At 39.3% G+C, this 20,135-nt stretch overlaps 1 protein-coding gene across 4 annotated transcripts in view; it reads left to right on the top strand.

Annotated features, from left to right (window-relative positions):
- MYO16 (myosin XVI) overlaps positions 1-20,135 on the top strand; it is a 695,568-nt gene that overhangs the window by 584,654 nt on the left and 90,779 nt on the right. For all 4 annotated transcript variants that reach the window (XM_074387449.1, XM_074387448.1, XM_074387447.1 and 1 more), the window contains one exon: positions 17,532-17,628. In XM_074387449.1, coding sequence (XP_074243550.1) covers positions 17,532-17,628 — 97 coding nt within the window. The remainder of the gene's footprint in view (positions 1-17,531; positions 17,629-20,135) is intronic.

Below are 20,135 nucleotides of genomic sequence, written 5' to 3'. Positions count from 1 at the left end.
TTCTTCTATGTCTGTGCTTTTGCCAGGATACTTGAAATTACAGCTGAGGATGGTATTAAACTGAAACATCGACTGGGACTTTCAAAAAGAGCATTAATTTTTTTAATGGAAAAGGGATCCCATTTCATTGCATTAATCTATTTTCTCCACACTTTCCACCTGCCTGAAAGGAAGCTGAAAATATAAGAGAAAAAAAAATTAAAAGAAAAGAAATAAATGTGCTCATTCACTGAGAATATTTACTTATGAGTTCCCTGTTGTCTAGTCAGAAAAGACAGTGTTTCTTCAGCTTCTTCAAGATGTAACCTAGGATACACTTTATACTGTAAGACAAGTAACCAACTTCACAGAAGTAAAGTTTATTCATATTTCACTTTTATGTTAGTCTGACAAAGAAAAAAAGCTCTTGTTAAAAAATAAATAAAAATAAAACAAAACAAAAAACACATATTCCTAACCTGGAAAGTTAGACCTCCTCAGTTTCAAAAGCAAAGCATTTGTTTGAAATGTATTGCTAGTTACAGGAAGAATTCCTTTTGGTCTATTCTGGGTTTTTAATTAATACAGTGATTAAATCAGAAGCTGTTGGACTACAGGGACAAGACTGTATCGGATGCTTAGTGTATGTGTAGCATTATTTCCAAATTGCTGAGAGTTAGAATGTGTGCTTTCATTAAGCTGGCAGTTCATCCTTCAGTCCTGAGTGTTTAGCATGAAATGAATGCTTATTCTTTTCCACAGTCTTAAAAGCAGTACTGGAGGAAAGAAGAGATTAGACTTATATTTTGCTGTGTTAACTTGTATATGGTGTTAGCTAGAAATTCATTTCTTTTAACTGAAAGTGGTAATTTCATTGCCATTCTAATGGGTCTCAGAGGTCTTGCAGTTTTGTCCTCTCTCCTTAACTTTAATCAGACTCTGTGCAAGTTAAACTTTGAATCATCAATAGGAGATTGTAACTCTGTAATTCTTATACTCTCCAACATTATAGCAGTTCAGTAAACCATGGTACGCATTTGATTTCCTTCTGTTTCAGATAAGGATAGAGATGTCGTATCTTCAGTGCTATTACTTTTGTATGCCGATCTATGTACCCGTGTCTGCTTTTCATGCTTTAGGTAGTCACGTGTTTGTAGTCTGCACATGTGGTACTGCAATTTTTAATATTTAATAAATAATAATTCCTCTGATAGAGTATATTACAACTATTCATAGTTTTTATTTTATTTTATTTTATTTGAGCCTAATAAAAGGTCTGTGCAGAAAAGGAAAGTGGGCAGCGTGTACAGGAGTGACCTTGTTTTAGATTTGAGGAAATTGAACTTCACGGAGAGTTCTTGTCTTAGTTAGAGATCAGTGTACTGATCAAAATATTAGGTGCAGTTAATATTCAGGTTCAGTGGGAACACCACTTTGCTGAGACTAGCTTCTAGCTTTTCCTATGATCTGTTCTTTCCACTGCATTTAACTCGATCTATATCTTTTAATATAACTATCTAAAGTCATTTTGCTCATATTACAGGACTTGAAAGGGATAGGCTATGCATCACAGTGCGAGCTTTGATCAAAGGCATTTATACCCTTTATCCGTCTGCCCTTTGTACATAGTGTCTTTTTTATGTTTATAATTCACCCAGCAAATGAAGGAAAAATAAGCAGACTACTTCTCATTACAGGGTGACTCTGATCAGAATCACCAATCCTTTTTCTACCCAAACTGTCAACCAAACCGACCCTGAAATGACACAATGCATTTGCAGTCTCATTCCCACTCTTGTCTGGGAAACAAGAGGAGAAGGGAGAGGAGAAACGGAGGAGAAAGCAAAGAATGTAGAGAAGGAGAAGAACTAGAACCAGGTGAAGATTGCCAGGAAGCTTTTGACATCAATTCTACTTCTGAGAGTTAAGACCTAGATGTGACTCAGGTCATCCAGAGGAAGTGACATGGGTGGAGGGACGTCATGGGTGGCGCTGGTGGAAATGTGTGTCACAGAAGCATTGGTGCATCTTGGCAGCTGGAGCAAAGGCAGTTCGAAAACAATTTACTCGGCTATTTCGACGGATACGCAGTTTGCGGTACACCAGGTTTTGCTCACATGCCAGTTTTCAGTGAGGCATTCCCTGGTTACCAGATCTTAAATTCTCATTATCCTTGACCTTCCTACTGCATCTTCTCGTCCTCTTCTCTGCATTGTTCTTCTCCATGGTGCCTAGAACTTCCTGTTACGCCTCAGATTGCAATCCTTCACATGCTGTTCGCCACCTTTCCTCCATAGTATGGGAGCTCCATCCCAAGGGCTTTGTGTCTGGAGCTTACTGCTGCATCCCCAGCATAGAAGCCTGAGAAAGACACAGGGAAGACACTCTGTGCCTGGATTCTGCGCCAAAACATGAGTTTCTGTAAATGAGAAATTACTAAACAATACAATACACTTGGTGTGGGTGCAAAGACATGTAACAACTTTTTTAGGCCAGGAGAAGTGGCTCACGCTTGTAATCCCAGTACTTTGGGAAGCCAAGGTAGATGGATCACCTGAGGCCAGGAGTTCGAGACCAGCCTGGCCAACATGGTAAAACCCTGTCCCTACTAAAAATGCAAAAATTAGCCAGGTGTGTTGGTAGACACCTGTAATATCAGCTACTCAGGGGGCTGAGGCAGGAGGATCGCTTGAATCCGGGAGGTGGATGTTGCAGTGAGCCGAGATAGAACCATTGCACTCTAACCTGGGCAAGAAGAATGAAACTCTGTCTCAGAAAAAAAAAAAAAAAAAAAAAAAAAGAGAACTTTTTAAAATTTATTGCTTTGAAGTGAAATGAGAATCAAATGGAATTTTAGCTTTAAATCTGTGTTGTAAGATGCAGGTATTAATAGATTACTTCTACACTTAAAAATAATTTAAAAAATTTGAAACCACTACATGAATAAAATAATTTAAGCATAGAATATTGCATAGGGTCAAATTAATTTAAAAAAGAAAAAAAGAACTTTTTAAAATGTATTGTTTTGAAATGAAACGAGAATCAAATGGAATTTTAGCTTTAAATCTATATTGTAAGATGCAGGTATTAATACATTACTTCTAAAATTAAAAATAATTTTTAAAATTTGAAACCACTACATAAATATAATTTAAGAATAGAATATTGCATAGGGTCAGATTAATTTTTCCAACAATTTGTGAAAAAGCTGCAAATCATGCTGCATTTTGCACCAAAGCATTTTTGGTTTCCAGTACATAATTTCTGTTGTGTCTTTTATACCACTAGCCTGCACTTCTCAAAGGAATCTTGTGCCCGCTTTCATAGAATTTGAACTGGTCACCACAAGTTTTGGCAAACTCATGCATGTTGCTGTTTACTTAACATACTCAAAATTGCTACTTTTATCTAATGTGGTTTGATTTTAAGACAAGTGAAGAAAATCAGAATGTAGTGGTGGCTAGAAGGGAATCCTTCATCTTGGTGGCTTCTTAAGTTTACAATGAAATGATATATTTTAAAAACATGGTGGACTAGTCAGAGACACGTCCTTTTTTGCAAAGCGGAATTTATGTAACTTGTTTGCAAAACGGAGTGGAAGTATTTGGAAATGATTTGAATAGGACCTGCATGACTAACTTCTGGTGCTGTTTTTTGTCTCAGCAGATACAGTTTTCTTTATGAAACAAAGAGTTCATGGATTACTTCACTATGGAAAAATACCCAGATAGTTTGAATTAAGTCATAGTTTGAAAACAAGTTAAATGAGGCCAGTAGTTATTAACCATCTGCTGTTTGTTTTATTGTTGTTAATATTCAGGTATTTTACTTATCTAAATATATGCATTTTAAATTCAGCGCTGTCTGAAGGTAGTTTGGAAAGCATCCCTCTGGAACTGTGTCTAGTTAACCAAACGCTATTTGCCTGAGTTGCTCCAAGCCATAGAAAAGTGGCCGGACGGCAGTTAGGCCCATGTGGAACATGCTTATTTGGCGTGTTATGTCATTTATGTAAAATGAAAACCTTTGAAGCTAATTCTAAGTGGAAAAATAAGTGGTATAATCTGATTTTCACACATTTTATATGCATCAACTGGTTATAGGATGATTTCTTCTGTGTAGTTATTTGAATGCTATATTCATTTTAAAGCCATCTGGAGGGATGACGAATGAAGAAACAAATCTGTCAGAGTCGGTCCATGTGATGCCAGGGGTGCCGCTTTGGAATGCAGGCACTCGCACGGCACCGGGAAAGTCGAGAGGGGACCGCACGGATGTGGCTCGGTGCAGAATGGCTTTCCCAGCGGTGCTTTTCACTGATAGTTCAAGCAGATGTCGAGAACTTTGGGGTGAAAGAAATTTTGTGGGCAGGCAAGGAAGAGTGGCTTGTGCATCTCCTTTGAAGCAGGAACTGGTGCTGTCTGTACTGGAAATTGTGGCAGGAGAAGTTGAGATCTTAACCTTAGAGATAACATATCATCTATTTAAGGATGAGGAGTCAGACACAGATACTTCTGGTGACTTACTCAAGATTATACACAGACAGGAAGAAAGAAACAAAATTAAAACATCAGCTTCATCCCAAGTACCAACATGATAGGACACTAACTCGAGTGTGTGTGCATGCGTGTATGTGAAAGAGACAGAGAAAGAGGCTCTGAAAAAATGGCAAAGGGTACTCACAAAAACAGTCTCCAAATTGCAGTGAGATATGCTTTTCCTATTTGTGTTTACTCATGAACAAAGAAATTCACAATCTTTTTTGTTATCAACATCTTCTAATGCAATGCTTATGGAATAGTCTAGATTTTGTTACCCAAATAGTTTGAAATAAGTCATAGTTTGAAAACTAGTTAAATTAAATTATGATATTTGAAGGATTTGCTCTTACAGCGCTAAGAATTGCAACTTTAACATTTTGCCATAACATTACATAAAATCAGTTGGATGAAAGTTTTATTACTTCATTAATCTGCAGTAGTACAGGTGAGATAAAATGGAAGAGCAAGAAACTGTTAAAAGTTTTAACCACCTCTCACTTTTTTTACACCCTCTATGATGAGACAATTGCATTAGGACCCTCGGTTCTTATTAGTACAATAAATTAATGGTTTATGACCTTTGTTTTATTACTCAGGGAGCACTCCATAAATCAACCATAAGTACAAGCGAGAAAATAGCCTCTAAAATGATTCTTTCTTTTGTATTCCTTCTCCTTCTCTGGAATTATAAATGTTGAAAATAATAAGCATTAGAAACCTAAGAGTACACCTTGAAACTATGTATATTCTATTGGGAATCACCATATATATTATATGTGTGCGTGAATTTCCTTTCTTCTTTTGTGTCAGACACATGCATACACACACACCACGTACATATATGACATATTTTTGTTACAAAGGAGTATGTATTCTTGATAAGAAATTTGAATAATAGAAAAACATTGAGGGAGAAAATACAAACTACCCGAATTGAACTGCTGGAAATACTTGGTGCATATTCATTCACTCCATTTTAAAAATAATATTACACATATTTGATCCCTACTCAGTGTGTCTTTCTCCCTTTCCACACTGAACTTTCTCAGGACAGGTGTCAACGCCACTGTGTTCTTTTGTATTTTCACGTGTGTGTGTGTGTGTGTGTGTGTGTGTGTGTGTGCGCGCGCGTGTGTGTGTTTCACTATGACATCTCCTACAGGGTCTGGCACATAGTGTGTATGCAAGCTGTGTTTGTTGGATGAATGAATAAATACATGAATGAATGGATGAATGAATGAACCTCCTACTGATGGCAACATCTTCCCTTTAGAAATGAAGCTATCTGCAGTAAGTTTGGGGGACATGTGTGATAGGTTCTACCTTTAGAGTAATTTTACATTATTTCACTGAGCGTCATTATGCAACGTGAGGAGTAATATCTTAGAGTACTATCTGGTACTTACTAATTGCTGATTAAAACTGACTAGGCCTATGCCCAACTTTCATCTCTTAGAAATCCATCTGATTTCCTCTACTTCAGGTTTATTGATTGATCACCTTGTGAGTTCCCCAAATTAGCCAAGGCAATTGTGATGGCTTACAGTCTGCTGGGGGTGAAACAGACCGCTTTCAACCAATCAATAGTCACAGACTAGGATCCAGGTGCAATGAGAGCAGAGTGGACACTGCAGTGGTGAATTGGGGGGTTCCTGACCTTCACAGGACAGTTACCGCACAGGGTACCTCTGGGGTGGCCACACAGAGGCCCAGATCCGAGGGGTGATAAGGAGCTGGGGACATGCTGAGGCAGGGCCAAGGGGCCCAGGGTGAGGGGCCTGAGGTGAAGGGGCCTGAGTGTGCTGAGCCCCTGAGGTGAGGACATCCCAGAAGCACTGGCAGGAAAGCAGGAGGGCTGGAGACGGAATCAGGTAGGAACGGGAGACAGCAATACCACAAAGCAGTGTTTTGTAAATAATGAAAAAATCATGAAAACTTTATGTTTTGATGATTGCCCCACTAAGGAGAAAATCTGAGAGAATCAATGAACAGTTTAGTTCTGGGGAGGCGAAAATAACTTTGCAATTGCAACAGTTTCTGACCTTTGAAGCCCAGTCCTGCGGGATAACATGAGGCCCCTGACAACTGCTCAAAGAATGGCATCTGTGGCTGGGCTGAGGGACCCAGCTCCATCTCTTCCATGCCCATATACATTTCCCTGATTTCAAGATGATTTAGTCATTCGATAAGCACTTGTTGAGCACCTATGGTATGCCAGAAGCCTTGTAATTGCTAACATGTTTTTTCTTCTCAAGAACCAGTTAAACCCTCTGGACAGGATCACAAGGAGAAGGTGTGCTTAAAGCTAAATGGGTCAGAACCAGTGGGACCTTGTGTGTCAAAGTACAGCATTCTTGCATTATTTTTCTTTTATTTTTTTGAGATGGAATTTTGTTCTTGTTGCCCAGACTGGAATGCAGTGGTGCGATATCGGCTTACCACAATCTCTGCCTCCCAGGTTCAAGTGATTCTCCTGCCTCAGCCTCACAAGTAACTGGGATTACAGGCGTGCCTCACCATGCCTGGTTAATTTTGTATTTTTAGTAGAAATGGGGTTTCTCCATGTTGGTCAGGCTGGTCTTGAACTCCCGACCTCAGGTGATCCACCTGCCTCAGCCTCCCAAAGTGTTGGGATTACAGGCGTGAGCCACCACGCTAGGCCAAAGTACAGCCTTCCGTTTTAGGTTCAATGCAAGCTACTGATAAGCTTTAGAGAGGGTAGGAACATGACCTGATTTATGCTTTAAGGAAATGAGTCCGCAAGCCAGTGTGGTGGCCCAAGCAAGAGAAAGCAGAGCCATGGTGGCCGGGACAAGGGAGGAAGCCAAGAACAGGAAGGGAGAGGAGAGGACCCCACCATGGGGATAGTGAAGATGCTTGTTAGATTATATTGACCTGAAGAGTGGAATCTTTTTTAAAACCAAACATTAGTGTAGATCAGGAATGTACTCAAGCTCTTCAAAACTGGACTTGCTGCATAAAATATGTTTGGAGCTCGGCCGGGCGCGGTGGCTCAAGCCTGTAATCCCAGCGCTTTGGGAGGCCGAAGCGGGTGGATCATGAGGTCAAGAGATCAAGACCATCCTGGTAAACATGGTGAAACTCTGTCTCTACTAAAAATCCCCCCCAAAAAAAAAATTAGCTGGGCATGGTGGCACGTGCCTGTCATCCCAGCTACTCAGGAGGCTGAGGCAGGAGAATTGCCTGAACCCAGGAGGCGGAGGTTGTGGTGAGCCGAGATCGCGCCATTGCACTCCAGCCTGGGTAACAAGCGCGAAACTCCGTCTCAAAAAAAAAAAAAATATGTATATATATATATGTTTGGAGCTCTAGACAATAGGAAAGACTTGGCCATTTAGGGCTGAAAACAGAAGATGGTTCACAAAATTAAATGGGATTCACAAAGCAAACATGAGCACACCACAGGAAAGAAATATGGGGGATTAGGAAAGCCATGTCAGTACTTTTGAATATCTACAAATATTTATAAAGATGAACTACATATAAGATGGAATAAAAAAGCCATGGTATCATATTTTTAAAAGAAAAGCACACCTCAATATACATCAATGCCATCAACTTGGCAGATGATGGTGGGACAGGGACTGCCATGCCCCAGGGAATGCCAAAGTCTCTGACCGCGTGTGTGCTGCTGTTCGGCCATTTATGACATACACTCCCATGGGGCAAGTCATGATGGACATGATTTGGACCGTTTTGTTAAAAAGGAGGATCAAATATGTGCTCTGGCTCAATACATTAACTTATCAAATACACTCTCCTCTGTGCTTTTGAAGTTAATTACCTTTGTCTGGGTGTGGCTTTGGTTTGCTTTTTCACAACGTGTCTCTTTGGGAGAAGCAATTTTTTTAGGCACTCTTGACCATGTCAATATGATTTCCATAATGAAATAACATATAGAATTATATAGTGAATCATAGTAAGCTCAAAATAGTAGCTTTTATTCATCACTGCCTGCTGTGCAGGTCATACTGTTCTAGGTAGGAATAATTAATTTTTCTTAAACTATAATTATATGTAATTCAAGCCAAACCACCTTCTTCAAATACCAGAAGATACAGTGCTCTATTAGATGTGTGTGGCTATAATTATCTTTTCTGTGTTGAAGTTAAACTTCAAGAATAGTCTATTTATAACAAAGAGAATGTGTATTTTCATATAAATGTATCCTTTGAGAACATTTAAAAGTACATTCAGACATTCGGAGCCAGGCTGAATATTAGAATTTTTCTATTTAGTAGCTTTTCAAAGCAACCATGAAAATGTAAAATGTGGAACTATTAATAGTAAAATATTCACACACCAAAAAGTAATGGTCATTCTTAGAAATTTAATGAATTAAAGTTGCAGATGGAGAAAGGTGAATTCAGCCTGGAGAGGGTACATTTTAGTTCAATGGTTTCCTTACCAAGCTTCTTGAAAGGATAAACTGTATCTTGCTTATCCTTGTGTTCCCAGCATGTGCACCCTGATGTCATGAAGAAGGCACTTGGCAAACATTTGATTTATGAATGGATACATGAATGAACAAATGAACTAATGAGTGAATGGATGTTCAGAGCAGACAGGTGGTAGGATGACAGGTAAATAAATGTGATAAAAGGAACATCAGGAAAAATGTAAGTCTAATGCAACTGAGTGTTATGAGAAAGTGATATTGATCCGGGAATGAATTATAGGTAAAGGACTGTTGTTGGCACCCATGTAGAAATGTTGGGGTTTTGAGGTTTGTTTCTTTTGGGAGAGATGACCTGGTAGGCACAGAAACTGTTTTGCATAGCAAAAATAGAACATGGTTGTAAAGGACCACAGTGACATTCTCAGATCAGCAAGAAGGAAAGCAAACCTGAAAAAACTGTGCAGACAGCAGAGACCATGAAAAGATGGTCTCATCATCAATAAAGCTATTCTGAACAACCTGGGAACAGATTTACCTTGCTGGGCCCTTTAACAAAATACTCGGGCATTATTCCACAATACTATTAAGTGAAAGCTGTGACTACTTTTGATGCAATTATGATAGTACATATCCTTTGTGAAAGCTGGAAGAGTTGACTGGAGCTGTTTTTAGAGCAAGGGAGGTTAAAAATTTTAAAGGTTAATTTTGTATGAAAAGAAAGCATTTTAGTTGCTCTAACATTTGCAGTAAAACCTTTCTCATTAAAATACAATCTATGTTAGTAAAATATTTCAATGGTTGTAGAGTTAGAAATAAAGGGATAACATGTAACCCAACACTAATAATGGTAATATCATTCAGTGAAAACTCTATTCATAAGAATGCCATGGGCCCTGTACAACATACACAGAAGGTTCACACTGGTTTTCCTCTTCAGGAGAGTATGTGGGATGTTAAAATAACAGTAAATAGCATCTCTTTTAGAGAAATAAAAAGGGCTAGCTCATATTATGGAGGGCTTTATAGGCAACCTAAAATCATTGAAATTTCTAGAAGACTAATAAGTTGAAGTCAGTGTGCAAGGTGAGTTAAAAAGCTGTTAAGGATAGATGATGAGTTACATTCTAGATTTTAGTCTGTAATAATCCCATATCAGAGGTGATGGCACTGGAAATAAGAGACTTAGCATCTTGTTGCTTTAATCCTATTAGATATATTTTAATAAAGTAAATCAAATAGTTTAAATAAGTTTAAAGTATTTAAGATTTAATTTTTGTAGACAGATGAAATTTTAAATATCTGAAGTCATGTCATAGTGAGTGCTTATTAAAGCCATTTAAAAAAATTCTTCCTTCTCCATTTTATGCATCCATTTCCCTTCATTTCCTTCACCTTAATACATGTGAACTATGACCTTTATACTTTCCTAACATTATCTGAATTTATAACTATCTTACCCTCAAGTTGACTAGTCAGATATACAAATAAGAAGAAAACCAGGACTTTGATGCTGTTGTGGAGATGTATACAAGGTACATTAGTGACATGGATGTACTATTATAATGTATTTATTATCATCAAGTACACATTAAACAGGAGAAAAACGAATTCTCACTTTGGATCAGAAAGCAATATGAGATAGCTGGAGAACAGGTAAGCTTGAATGTACTGAATAAGTTCTAGAAGCCCACTGTACAACATGGCACCGCTATTTAACAGCACTGCATTTTACGCTTGAAATTTTGTTAGGGGGTAGATCTCAGGCTGAGTGTTCTTACCACAGATTTTAGAGGGAAGGAGAGGGAGGAATGGAGAGGGAGAAGAAAAAAAAGGATGAAGGGAGGGAGGGAGGAGGGGAAAGAGAAAGAGAGGGAGGAGACCGAAAGGGCCATACAATAGAAAAGTCTAATAAACCTTTCAAAGGCATTTGAACATCATCCTGAAAATCATTACTAAGTGATTTTAGGCAAGAAAGTAACATGATGAGATTGATGTTTAGAAAGATCACTCTGAATCTAGTTTAAAAAATGGATGCATGCAGACCCATGATAATTTAGGGAGCTACTAAAATTATTCACAAAGGTAAACAGGAAGTGGATTCAAGAAACCTCAATAGAATATATGACTAAATGGGCCTGGGGGAAGTGTTGTAAACACACTTAGATGATGCTTGAGGTTCTGGCTTGCGTGATGAGGTGATGATGACTCCATTAACCTAGAAAAGTAAGAGTGGGTAGGGATGGATGGCAAAGTGTGTGAGAAATAACCTGTGAAGATCTCTAGGGCTTAGATACTCAGGGAACACCCAGGTGGATGGTCCTTTCAGTCACTGAGGTGGAGAATACAGGATAAGAGGGAAACACATGAGTGAGGATACAGTGCTTATGAAACATCGACAGAAATGTGTGCACAGGAGATGCACTCCATAGGCCCAGATTCAGGAATAAGATGAACTTTTAGGAAGAGTCTGTAGGGAAAGCTTTTGGAATAATGAATTTACCAAGGAGATGATGAAAAGTAGGAGGAAGACTCAGTGGGGAACTCTGAGGATAGCTAATATTTCAATGGCAGTAGCAACATAGGAGCCTCGAACAAACATTGGAACAGAGATGACAGACACAGACCAGGGGACCAGGTGAACTTGTCAGAAAAGTCAAGATTCAACAAAAGAGAGTGTCCCAGGATCTCACCACTGAAAATGTGGTCCGCAGACCGACATCACCAGCATCGTTTAGGAATGTGTTAGAATGAATCAGTGGCATCATCCTAACCTACTGGATCAGAATCTACATTTTGACCAGATCTCCAAGTGATTAATATGCATTTTTCAGTTTGGGGGTCAAAAGTATCTGTTTCTTTGAGTCTGGAGCCTGGAGAGCTCAGATTCATCTCATCTCTGGCACTAACTTTCTGTATGGACTGTGTGAATGCCATATGTCCTCTCCAAAACATGTCTTTTTCTCTTGAAAAATGAAGAGGTTGATGGAGATGATTTCTGAGACCTAACTAGAACAGTATGTGTTATGGGCACTCTGTTCCTTTGCCCCTCCTTTGTAGATGATGAATCCTACTTGTGTAGGCTATTGTAGATCGCATGAGTGCACATTTTCTTAGAGGAAATTGTACTATTATTCCAAATAAATTTTATCCAATTTTCTATGTCTTCATAAGTAAAGTGTTTTATGTCATTTTAAATGACATGCCCTTCTTCTGTCAAAGTAGAGCCATGTGACTTGAGCTTTCTCCTTTAACTTACCTACATGGGAAACAATTACTGATTGTATTATTTAGTAGCAGTAAATGAGTAAACTAAATTAAGTCACGCATAGGATACAAATAATATATATTTCTTCCACTCCCAAAGAATTCATAGATATAACAAAATGAGAGGCATCACTATTTTTCTAAACTACCAATATGTAAGACTAGTCCTACATTCAATGTTTTTCTCAATTTCATTAATAGAGAGAGAAATGTGTATCATAGAAAAATATGAAAGGATAATAGCTATATTTTTTCTTTGTAAATGCTATTTCAAAAGTACTGCCAGAAACACTCAGCACTCCTAAAAATTGTCTTTTAAAAAAAAGTGCTCTACAGGTTCCCTTGAAGTCTCTACTAACTCAGCTTCCGTGCCACCTACACTCTAGCACAACCACCGTTCCAGCATTTGTCTGTACCTCCACAGCCTACACCTCTCAAAAAAAAAAAAAAAAAAAAAAAACCCTAAAAATTGTAGCAGTAATTAGAGCTTTGGAAGTCATCAATGACAATTTTGTTTAATCCTTTAAAATCTGTCACTTAACAAGAAAAAAAACCCTAATGGTTTTCTAATAAAAATAGCAATGACTGTAATTCACAGATGGTTTACTTTTACAGGAGTCAGAATGACATTAACATTTTAATCTCAGCTAGAACACTCTGCATCTAGCAGTGTACAGGGAGAGGGCTCAGTTGGAGAACACTTTAACCTCTCCTTTTCTCTGCTTAGTGAGAAACATTCTTTGATGTGAGAATGCCTCCAAAATTAAAAATGTAGGTGATATTAACCTTTGGTCTAATTTGGATGAATCATAATTATTGGATTTGATGTAACACACTAAGACAGATTGTACAGTAACATTCATCCATAGGAAAAAAAAACCAGTAACAGTCAAAAATTTTCCTTCAGTCAATGTCATTAATAGACAACATGAATTCATGAAAATTGAGAATATGTGTGATCTTATCTGTGTTTCTCTGCTAAAGAAGGATTCTTAGATTTGTATCTTCATTAAACCCTAGCATCCGTGAAAGTAGAGAACTGTAAAGACTAAATTCAGAATGGTTTCTGAAGAACTCCAAAATACTACTTAACTGCTAATTTCATTGTTTTCAGAAAGACCAAAAATTTACTTCAAATATAGCATCTCCAAAAAAAAAAAACCCCCAGCAAAATCAAACACATGCTAAAACATCCAATGAGTCTCTCTAAATATTGCCAACCCACAAATAAATTATATAGTACAAAATGATATAAAATAAAACGGTCCATTGGATACCCATAAAATATTCCCAAGTAGTTGAATGAAGAATTTTTTTTTTTTTTTTTTGAGACAGAGTCTTGCTCTGTTGCCAGGCACCAGGCTGGAGTGCAGTGGCGTGATCTCAGCTCACTGCAACCTCCGCCTCCCAGGTTCAAGCAATTCTCCTGCCTCAGCCTCCCGAGTAGCTGGGACCACAGATACATGCCACCACACCCAGCTAACTTTTGTATTTTTTAGTAGAGATGGGGTTTCACCATGATCTCGATCTCTTGAACTTGTGATATCGCCCAAGGTGCTGGGAATGCAATAGCAGCAAGCACAATACCCAGCCATTGTAACAAAGTCTTTAGCCATGTCTTAATGGGATACTTGTATTGTGACTCCAGATCTCCAATCTCCACCAAGTGACTCTGAAGCCCAGAAGCCCCTCATAACTTACAAAGTCCTTGGTTGTACCTCAGCAGAGCAAATTTGCACAGGCATCACTATATCCAAAACCCACCAGGGCACTGGAGAGCTGCCTACCCTTCCAGCTCCTACCATTGCAAGTATCTGCCTTCTTCCCATTTGTGCTTCAATTGCCAACCCTGCTCCTTCCCAGCCATTATCGCCACCCGTGGCTCCCAGCAAGAAGTCCTTTTCTACACCTCCAAATTTGACCTACCATGTAGATGTGCCCTATGAAACTACCCACTTCTCGGTGACCCACCATCAGGAGCTTCATGAAATCTCTAGTATATTCCAAGAAAAGTTCATTTCAACCTCTGTGTCTACTCTTCCTATAATGTTCCCTCCATATCTGAACCAAAACTGGCTATTTCCTAATATAGTCTGTTCTGAACTTCCCCTTTTTCCCACTTCTTTATCTTAGAGGAGGAGAAGACAGGGTCAGCTAGCTCTGATTCTCTAGCCTATGGCTGCATCATTGGTAGGCCAGTTTCACTCCAACATTCTCTTTCCCTTTGTTTCCTCCATGACTTATTCTATCACCTGCCACTTCCATGACTGACTTCTGGATTGCTGAATGACTGTAGCTTCCTGACTTAAGTTTTCATTTTCCATCTTATTTTCACCCTAGAAGCTATCATCTGTCTCTGTGACTCATTTTATGCAAGGGCTTCACAATTCTTTATCTTCTGTTCTTTTTTTCTAATCTGAATTCATCCTGCCCACATCCCTGCCACTTGTGCATTTCAAGAATATATGTCCATATTCTCCAGGAAATGCAAATATACCTATATAATGGTAAATATACATAATACACTATAATAGGATAAATAATCATTTATAGGGTGCTCTGGGAATACAAACAGAAGGTGTCAAAGCCCTAATGAAAGTGGAAAGTGAATATGAAAACTCTAGTAATGGAGATGAGGCTTGACTTCAGTTGTAAAAGATAGAGAGGAGTTGGTCAACAGGGAAGCAGCAGTTGCAGAATCTTCCAAGCCTAAATGATTAATTGCAGTATTTCTCCCTGTCTTGCCAATGACCAGCTCAACAATCCACTCTTCCGACAGTTTTCAGAATTCAAGACAAATTTTAAAACATATTTTTATCTAATGTAGATCTGGGCCTCTACATTTCCCAGCATATCCAAATTGCTCACGGGAGAATTTCCATGTTTTTCCCATAGTACCCTTCATGATGCGGCCACCGGTTGCAGGTGCGGCCTCTTCCCTCCTTTGTAATCAGTGTCCATATAACTGTACCCACAGATGATTTGTTATCTTCTGGTTCTTGCCTTTCACATGCTAGTCTCTCTGTCTTCTCACATCCACCATCTCAAGATGCCATGGGAAATTCCTGCTTATCCCTCAAGACCAAATGGCTTAGAAAACATGCTTCTCAGTGAACCCTGTCTGATCACACCTTGATCACTCTGTTTTCTCAAAAGCTGTTTCTTGGACATAGCTCTATGTCCCAAGTATGGACAATTGCCAGAATTTGCTCAGTGCTGACCTTCTCCAGTACACTATGAGCTTCATGAGGACAGAGGCCTCCTCTGTATCCCCAAATCTAGCACAATGCTCAAGAGCTCAAGATAAACCTCCATTGGCAGGCTGTTGGAAGTGCCACTGTAAGGGACCATACTCATTTTGTCCTGCTCACGGTCTTGAATGAATTAAGAGAGGTGAGCCAGCATCCTGTTCTCCTGTTTCCTTTCCATGGGTCTTTTAGCCATGGTGCTCTTCTTCCATATGTTAATTCCCCTAAGAATCATTATTGATCCCATACATTGCGGAGTATCTCCAGCCATCATTCCTTCGGAGTTTTGTTCTGGAACCCAGGTTTGGATGAATTTTGTCTTTGGGAGTTAATCTCCTATGATGAGTTACATCCCACAATCAGTGATGAACAGAGAGGTGACATGCTCCCTCCTTTCCAATGCCTGTCTCACAGATTTGTTCTGCAGAGCTCACAGACAGGACCAACTGTTCTTCCTGTCGACTGCCAAAATAAGTCAGCAGTTGGGAAGGAGAAAAAAAAAACTATGAATTATGGAAAATAACTGGGAAGATAAAATGGCAATACAATGAAAAAAAATGTAACAATCTCAGTAGCCACCCACTCATGTTACTGTCTCAAATTTCAACCAACTAAAAGAAAACTAAACTAAATGAAGAGCATCTAGTGAACCAGAAGTCTCTCGAATAGACCAGTAGTTGAGAGCTTTCCCCGTTGATCTAACTAATTAGCCTGACTGTGATCATGCAGGATTCAGTCAAAATCTTCAGTAAAACTGTGTTTTATTAAGACAAAAGATCATGTAAAGGAAGAGTTAGGTGGAAAGGAGCGAAGTGACAAAGTGTGTTTGGAATAAACTCCATTTTCATATGAAATGGCTCATAAAACATCTCAGGCCAACCATTCTGAAGACAAGGATGACCTATAAACCTTTCCAGTACCTAATGGTGTGTGCACACGTGCCAGCTTCTGGTGACACTGTGATGTATGGCAAAGGGTACGGGGTGTTATCATTTTAATGTCCCCAGTTCATGCTTGAGAGCACACGTGTTCAACTTCTCACTTTAATGGTGTTTGTCGCAAGTGCTAAGAATATGATTATAAACTTATCACAAGTAATATTCTCCCTTTATATAACAGAATGTCATCTCAGAGCTTCCTCAGCAACCATGTTAGGATTCACCAGGCTCTTTTGCAATTATTTATGTCTGCTTCTCCTAAGAGATCATGAGTGCCTTCTATGTGAGGGGTATTCCTCACACCTACCTCGGTTCTTATTCTTCAAATAAGAACAACACACAAGAGAATTACTTAAAAAGTGTATGAATGTGGCTTGCTGTTGTGTGTTAAGAATTTCCTTTGGCAGCTGTCTTCATCAATATTAGTATGTTTGGATATGTTCTCATGCCACTAGAGCTTGTCATAGAAACTGATTTCATGTCGTGCTAAAATTTCTTTTTAAAAATTCTGGTAAAGTATGTTCGTCACATAACTACTGTTCGTGCAAACATCCCAAAGATTGTTGCTCAGAGATGACTTTCTCCTCTTTCTTTAGACTTCTAAACTTTAGTTCTGAAGTTCTATCATTGCAGTTGTACACACATTTGATTTATAATAATAGGTGGCACAGTGGCCAACATTATAGAATTAAAACAATTTTATGTGTCAGCTTTATGTTTCATTTTGATCTTTTGAATGTTGTTTTGCTTTATGTAAACTCGAACTCCCTGCTGTGAGAAGAGGAAGATGAGGGTCTAGCTCTAGAATGGAAGAGTCCATTCATGGGGATGGCCTTATCTTCTGACTGATACTCAAGGCCAGTGTTTCTCTTTTGCACCACATGGTAACACCCACATCAGTAGTATGTAAGCATCTGCAAACAGTGTGACAGAGGCATCAAACATACTTATTACAACAAAGCTTTTAGGATTGGGATCACATGTAATCATGTTTAAGAATCAGGGACATGCACTCTAATTAATTTTCTTGGTTTGTTCCTTCTAATCCTCTGCTGGAAAAAAATCTTTTGTATGATTATTTTTCCATCATCATTTTGGCATCTTCATGCTGTTAAATGTTTCCCTGCTGTTTGCATTTTAGATGGGAGTCCGAAAAGTGTTTCTAAAATACTGGCATGCTGACCAACTCAATGATTTGTGCCAACAGTTGCAGAGAAAAATTATAACCTGCCAAAAAGGTAACATTTATATGCCAACATTTCTGAACTTCTTTGAGTTGTGAAATGTAAAATCTTGCAGTGCATCCCCGTGTTTAAATGTCAATGGGGTCTGCAGCCTAGTGGACCATTCTATCCATTCCTGGATGCTATCTTTGGGCAAATAGTTTTTGGGTGTTTAGGAAGCATTGTGGCTTAGTTTGCTATGTAACTGTCTCAGAATCAACATTTGTAGACATTGTTCATGCTTTAATTGGTCATCCTTTCATGCAAAATTTTATACTGAATACCCCTAAATCACAGTTTGGAAGAGGGCATATACATCTCTTACTATGTATACATCCATTACCCTGCAGATACTCAGGCTTTTTAATTCATTCCAAAAGCACAGGACAATGAGAATGTAACTTTGACTCTGCAAAAGGAAAAACTCCTCAGCTGGCATGTAGGTGGAGTTATGTCACCAGATTCATGTGCCATGTTGGCAGCACCACAGGTACGCCAGAGTTTGGAGAACTGGAACAAGCCGATGAGCTAAACAGCATATTCTGTAATTATACATGTTGCTTGGAAAAAGTATTGACTTCATTTTCCCTCTACAAAGTAACAATAATATTTGGAGTACTATCTTTGAAAGCAGATAGTTATCTATTCATTTTAACTTTAGAAGAGATTCCACTTAGAATTGTCTTCTCTATCAAAATCCAAGTGACTATTGAAAATGGGTACGTTTTTAAAAACATAACTGTGCCTCACATAAGATGTACATGCTTAAGAGATTATTTTTAATTTGCTTAATAATTTAATTGTTATATATGTATATATATGCATGTATGTGTATGTGTGTGCATATATATATATATATATATATATATATATTCCTGAAAGAAGAATAAAAGAGGGGGAAATGACCTATATGCATGCTAGCTTTTAGTGAGATACAGTGAACTCAGTTCTGATATATTTGAAACCCTTACTCTAACAAGGAAACCTAATAGGATCCCAAATCACTTTTATTCTTGTCAAGCCTCTGTCCGCTTTTTCTCTGGGACTCATTCGGGAATGCTCCTGTGTGACTCTCCAATGGGTCTTTTCATTTTCTGATAATAAAACATCCACCTGTAATCCCAGTTACTCAGGAGGCGGAGGCAGGAGGATTACTTGAGGCCAGTAGTTCAAGACCAGCCTGGGCAACATAGTGAGGCCCCCATTTCTCAAAAAAAATGTCTTAATTAGCCAAGCATGGTGACACACAATGGTAGTCCCAGCTACTCAGGAGACTGAAGTGAAGGATCACTGGAGGTCAGGAGTTCTGGGCTGCAGTGAGCTGTGTTTCTACCACTGTACTACAACCTGGGTGATAGGGTGAGATCTCACCTCTAAAAGAAAAAAAAATTAGAATAAAAAAAATTAAATTAAATAAGAATCCTGTTACATGCTAGTCCCTGAAACAGTCTCTGTTCAGATTTTAACACATCCAGCTCAAATAATGATCAAAATTCAGAACTTCATTCTAAGTTAAAACTTCCTTATTGACTGTTTGAAGCCTGTCCCATCCTTAGTGGGTGTGGGACTGATCCCTACCTACTCAGGTTGCCTCTGGGTCTTCCAGGGCTAATGAGGAGGGAGGAAGTAAGGCAGTGTCTTCTGATGAAGACCAGAAGCAGGTGTTCTGATGGCACGGGCATACTGTGGCATGGGTCTCCTCCCACTGCAGCAGATTTCAACAGCTCTCCACCGATTCAGAAGCACTTCAGTGACTTCCTTCTCTAACTGGCAACATCCTCCTTTTGCTGGTCATTTTTAACTCGCCCCTCAGTCCCAGGCACCTTGCGGACCCTCTGCTGGAGTCTCATTGCTCTCTGAGTACACATTATCTGTTGAAAACCATATCTGGCACCAAAGAAACAAACTCTTCGATGATTTCCTGGGTGCAGCTTTTCTCTAACAGAGCCTGTGTTCCATGTAAGGCCTGGAAGGAGCCACGGCCACAGCTGTGGCCTCTGAGATATCACAGTGCACAGTGGCTCCCAAGCCCCAGGAGCCATGTGGCCTCTCTGGGTGGCCTCCTGAAGCCACTTTCACAAGGCTGGGGCAACAGCGGGCCTTAGAGAAGAGAGGGCCAACTCCTCCCTCTCTGTAAAGGAGGCATCTTCTCTCTAGATTGTGATGACCTGGCCTTCTTAACTTCAGCCTTCATCAGTGCAGGGGAGAGGGTGGAGCACAGTTCTGTTTTGGACCTCCCCCAACGAGTCCTATTTGCATGTTTGGCCCCGCCCCAACCCATGCGTCCCTGGCACACCAGCAGCACCAACATCACCAGGGATCTGGCTGGCAAAGCAAACCCTCAGCTCCCACTCAGGCAGGACCTGTGGCATCCAGAGCTTCATCTGCAGCCTCAGCTGAAACTGGGACAGGGAGAGTCTCATTTAATGTAATGCTAGAGACAGAACAGGGTATTACAAATTCTCCTGAAACTTCCCTTAAATATAATGAGAAGGAATTTTGCCCCATTAGAAACTTCTGTT

Source organism: Saimiri boliviensis, chromosome 16 (genome assembly GCF_048565385.1).
Source record: "Saimiri boliviensis isolate mSaiBol1 chromosome 16, mSaiBol1.pri, whole genome shotgun sequence".
NCBI classification, from domain to species: Eukaryota; Metazoa; Chordata; class Mammalia; order Primates; family Cebidae; genus Saimiri; species Saimiri boliviensis.
This window is presented reverse-complemented; position numbering and strand designations above follow the sequence as displayed.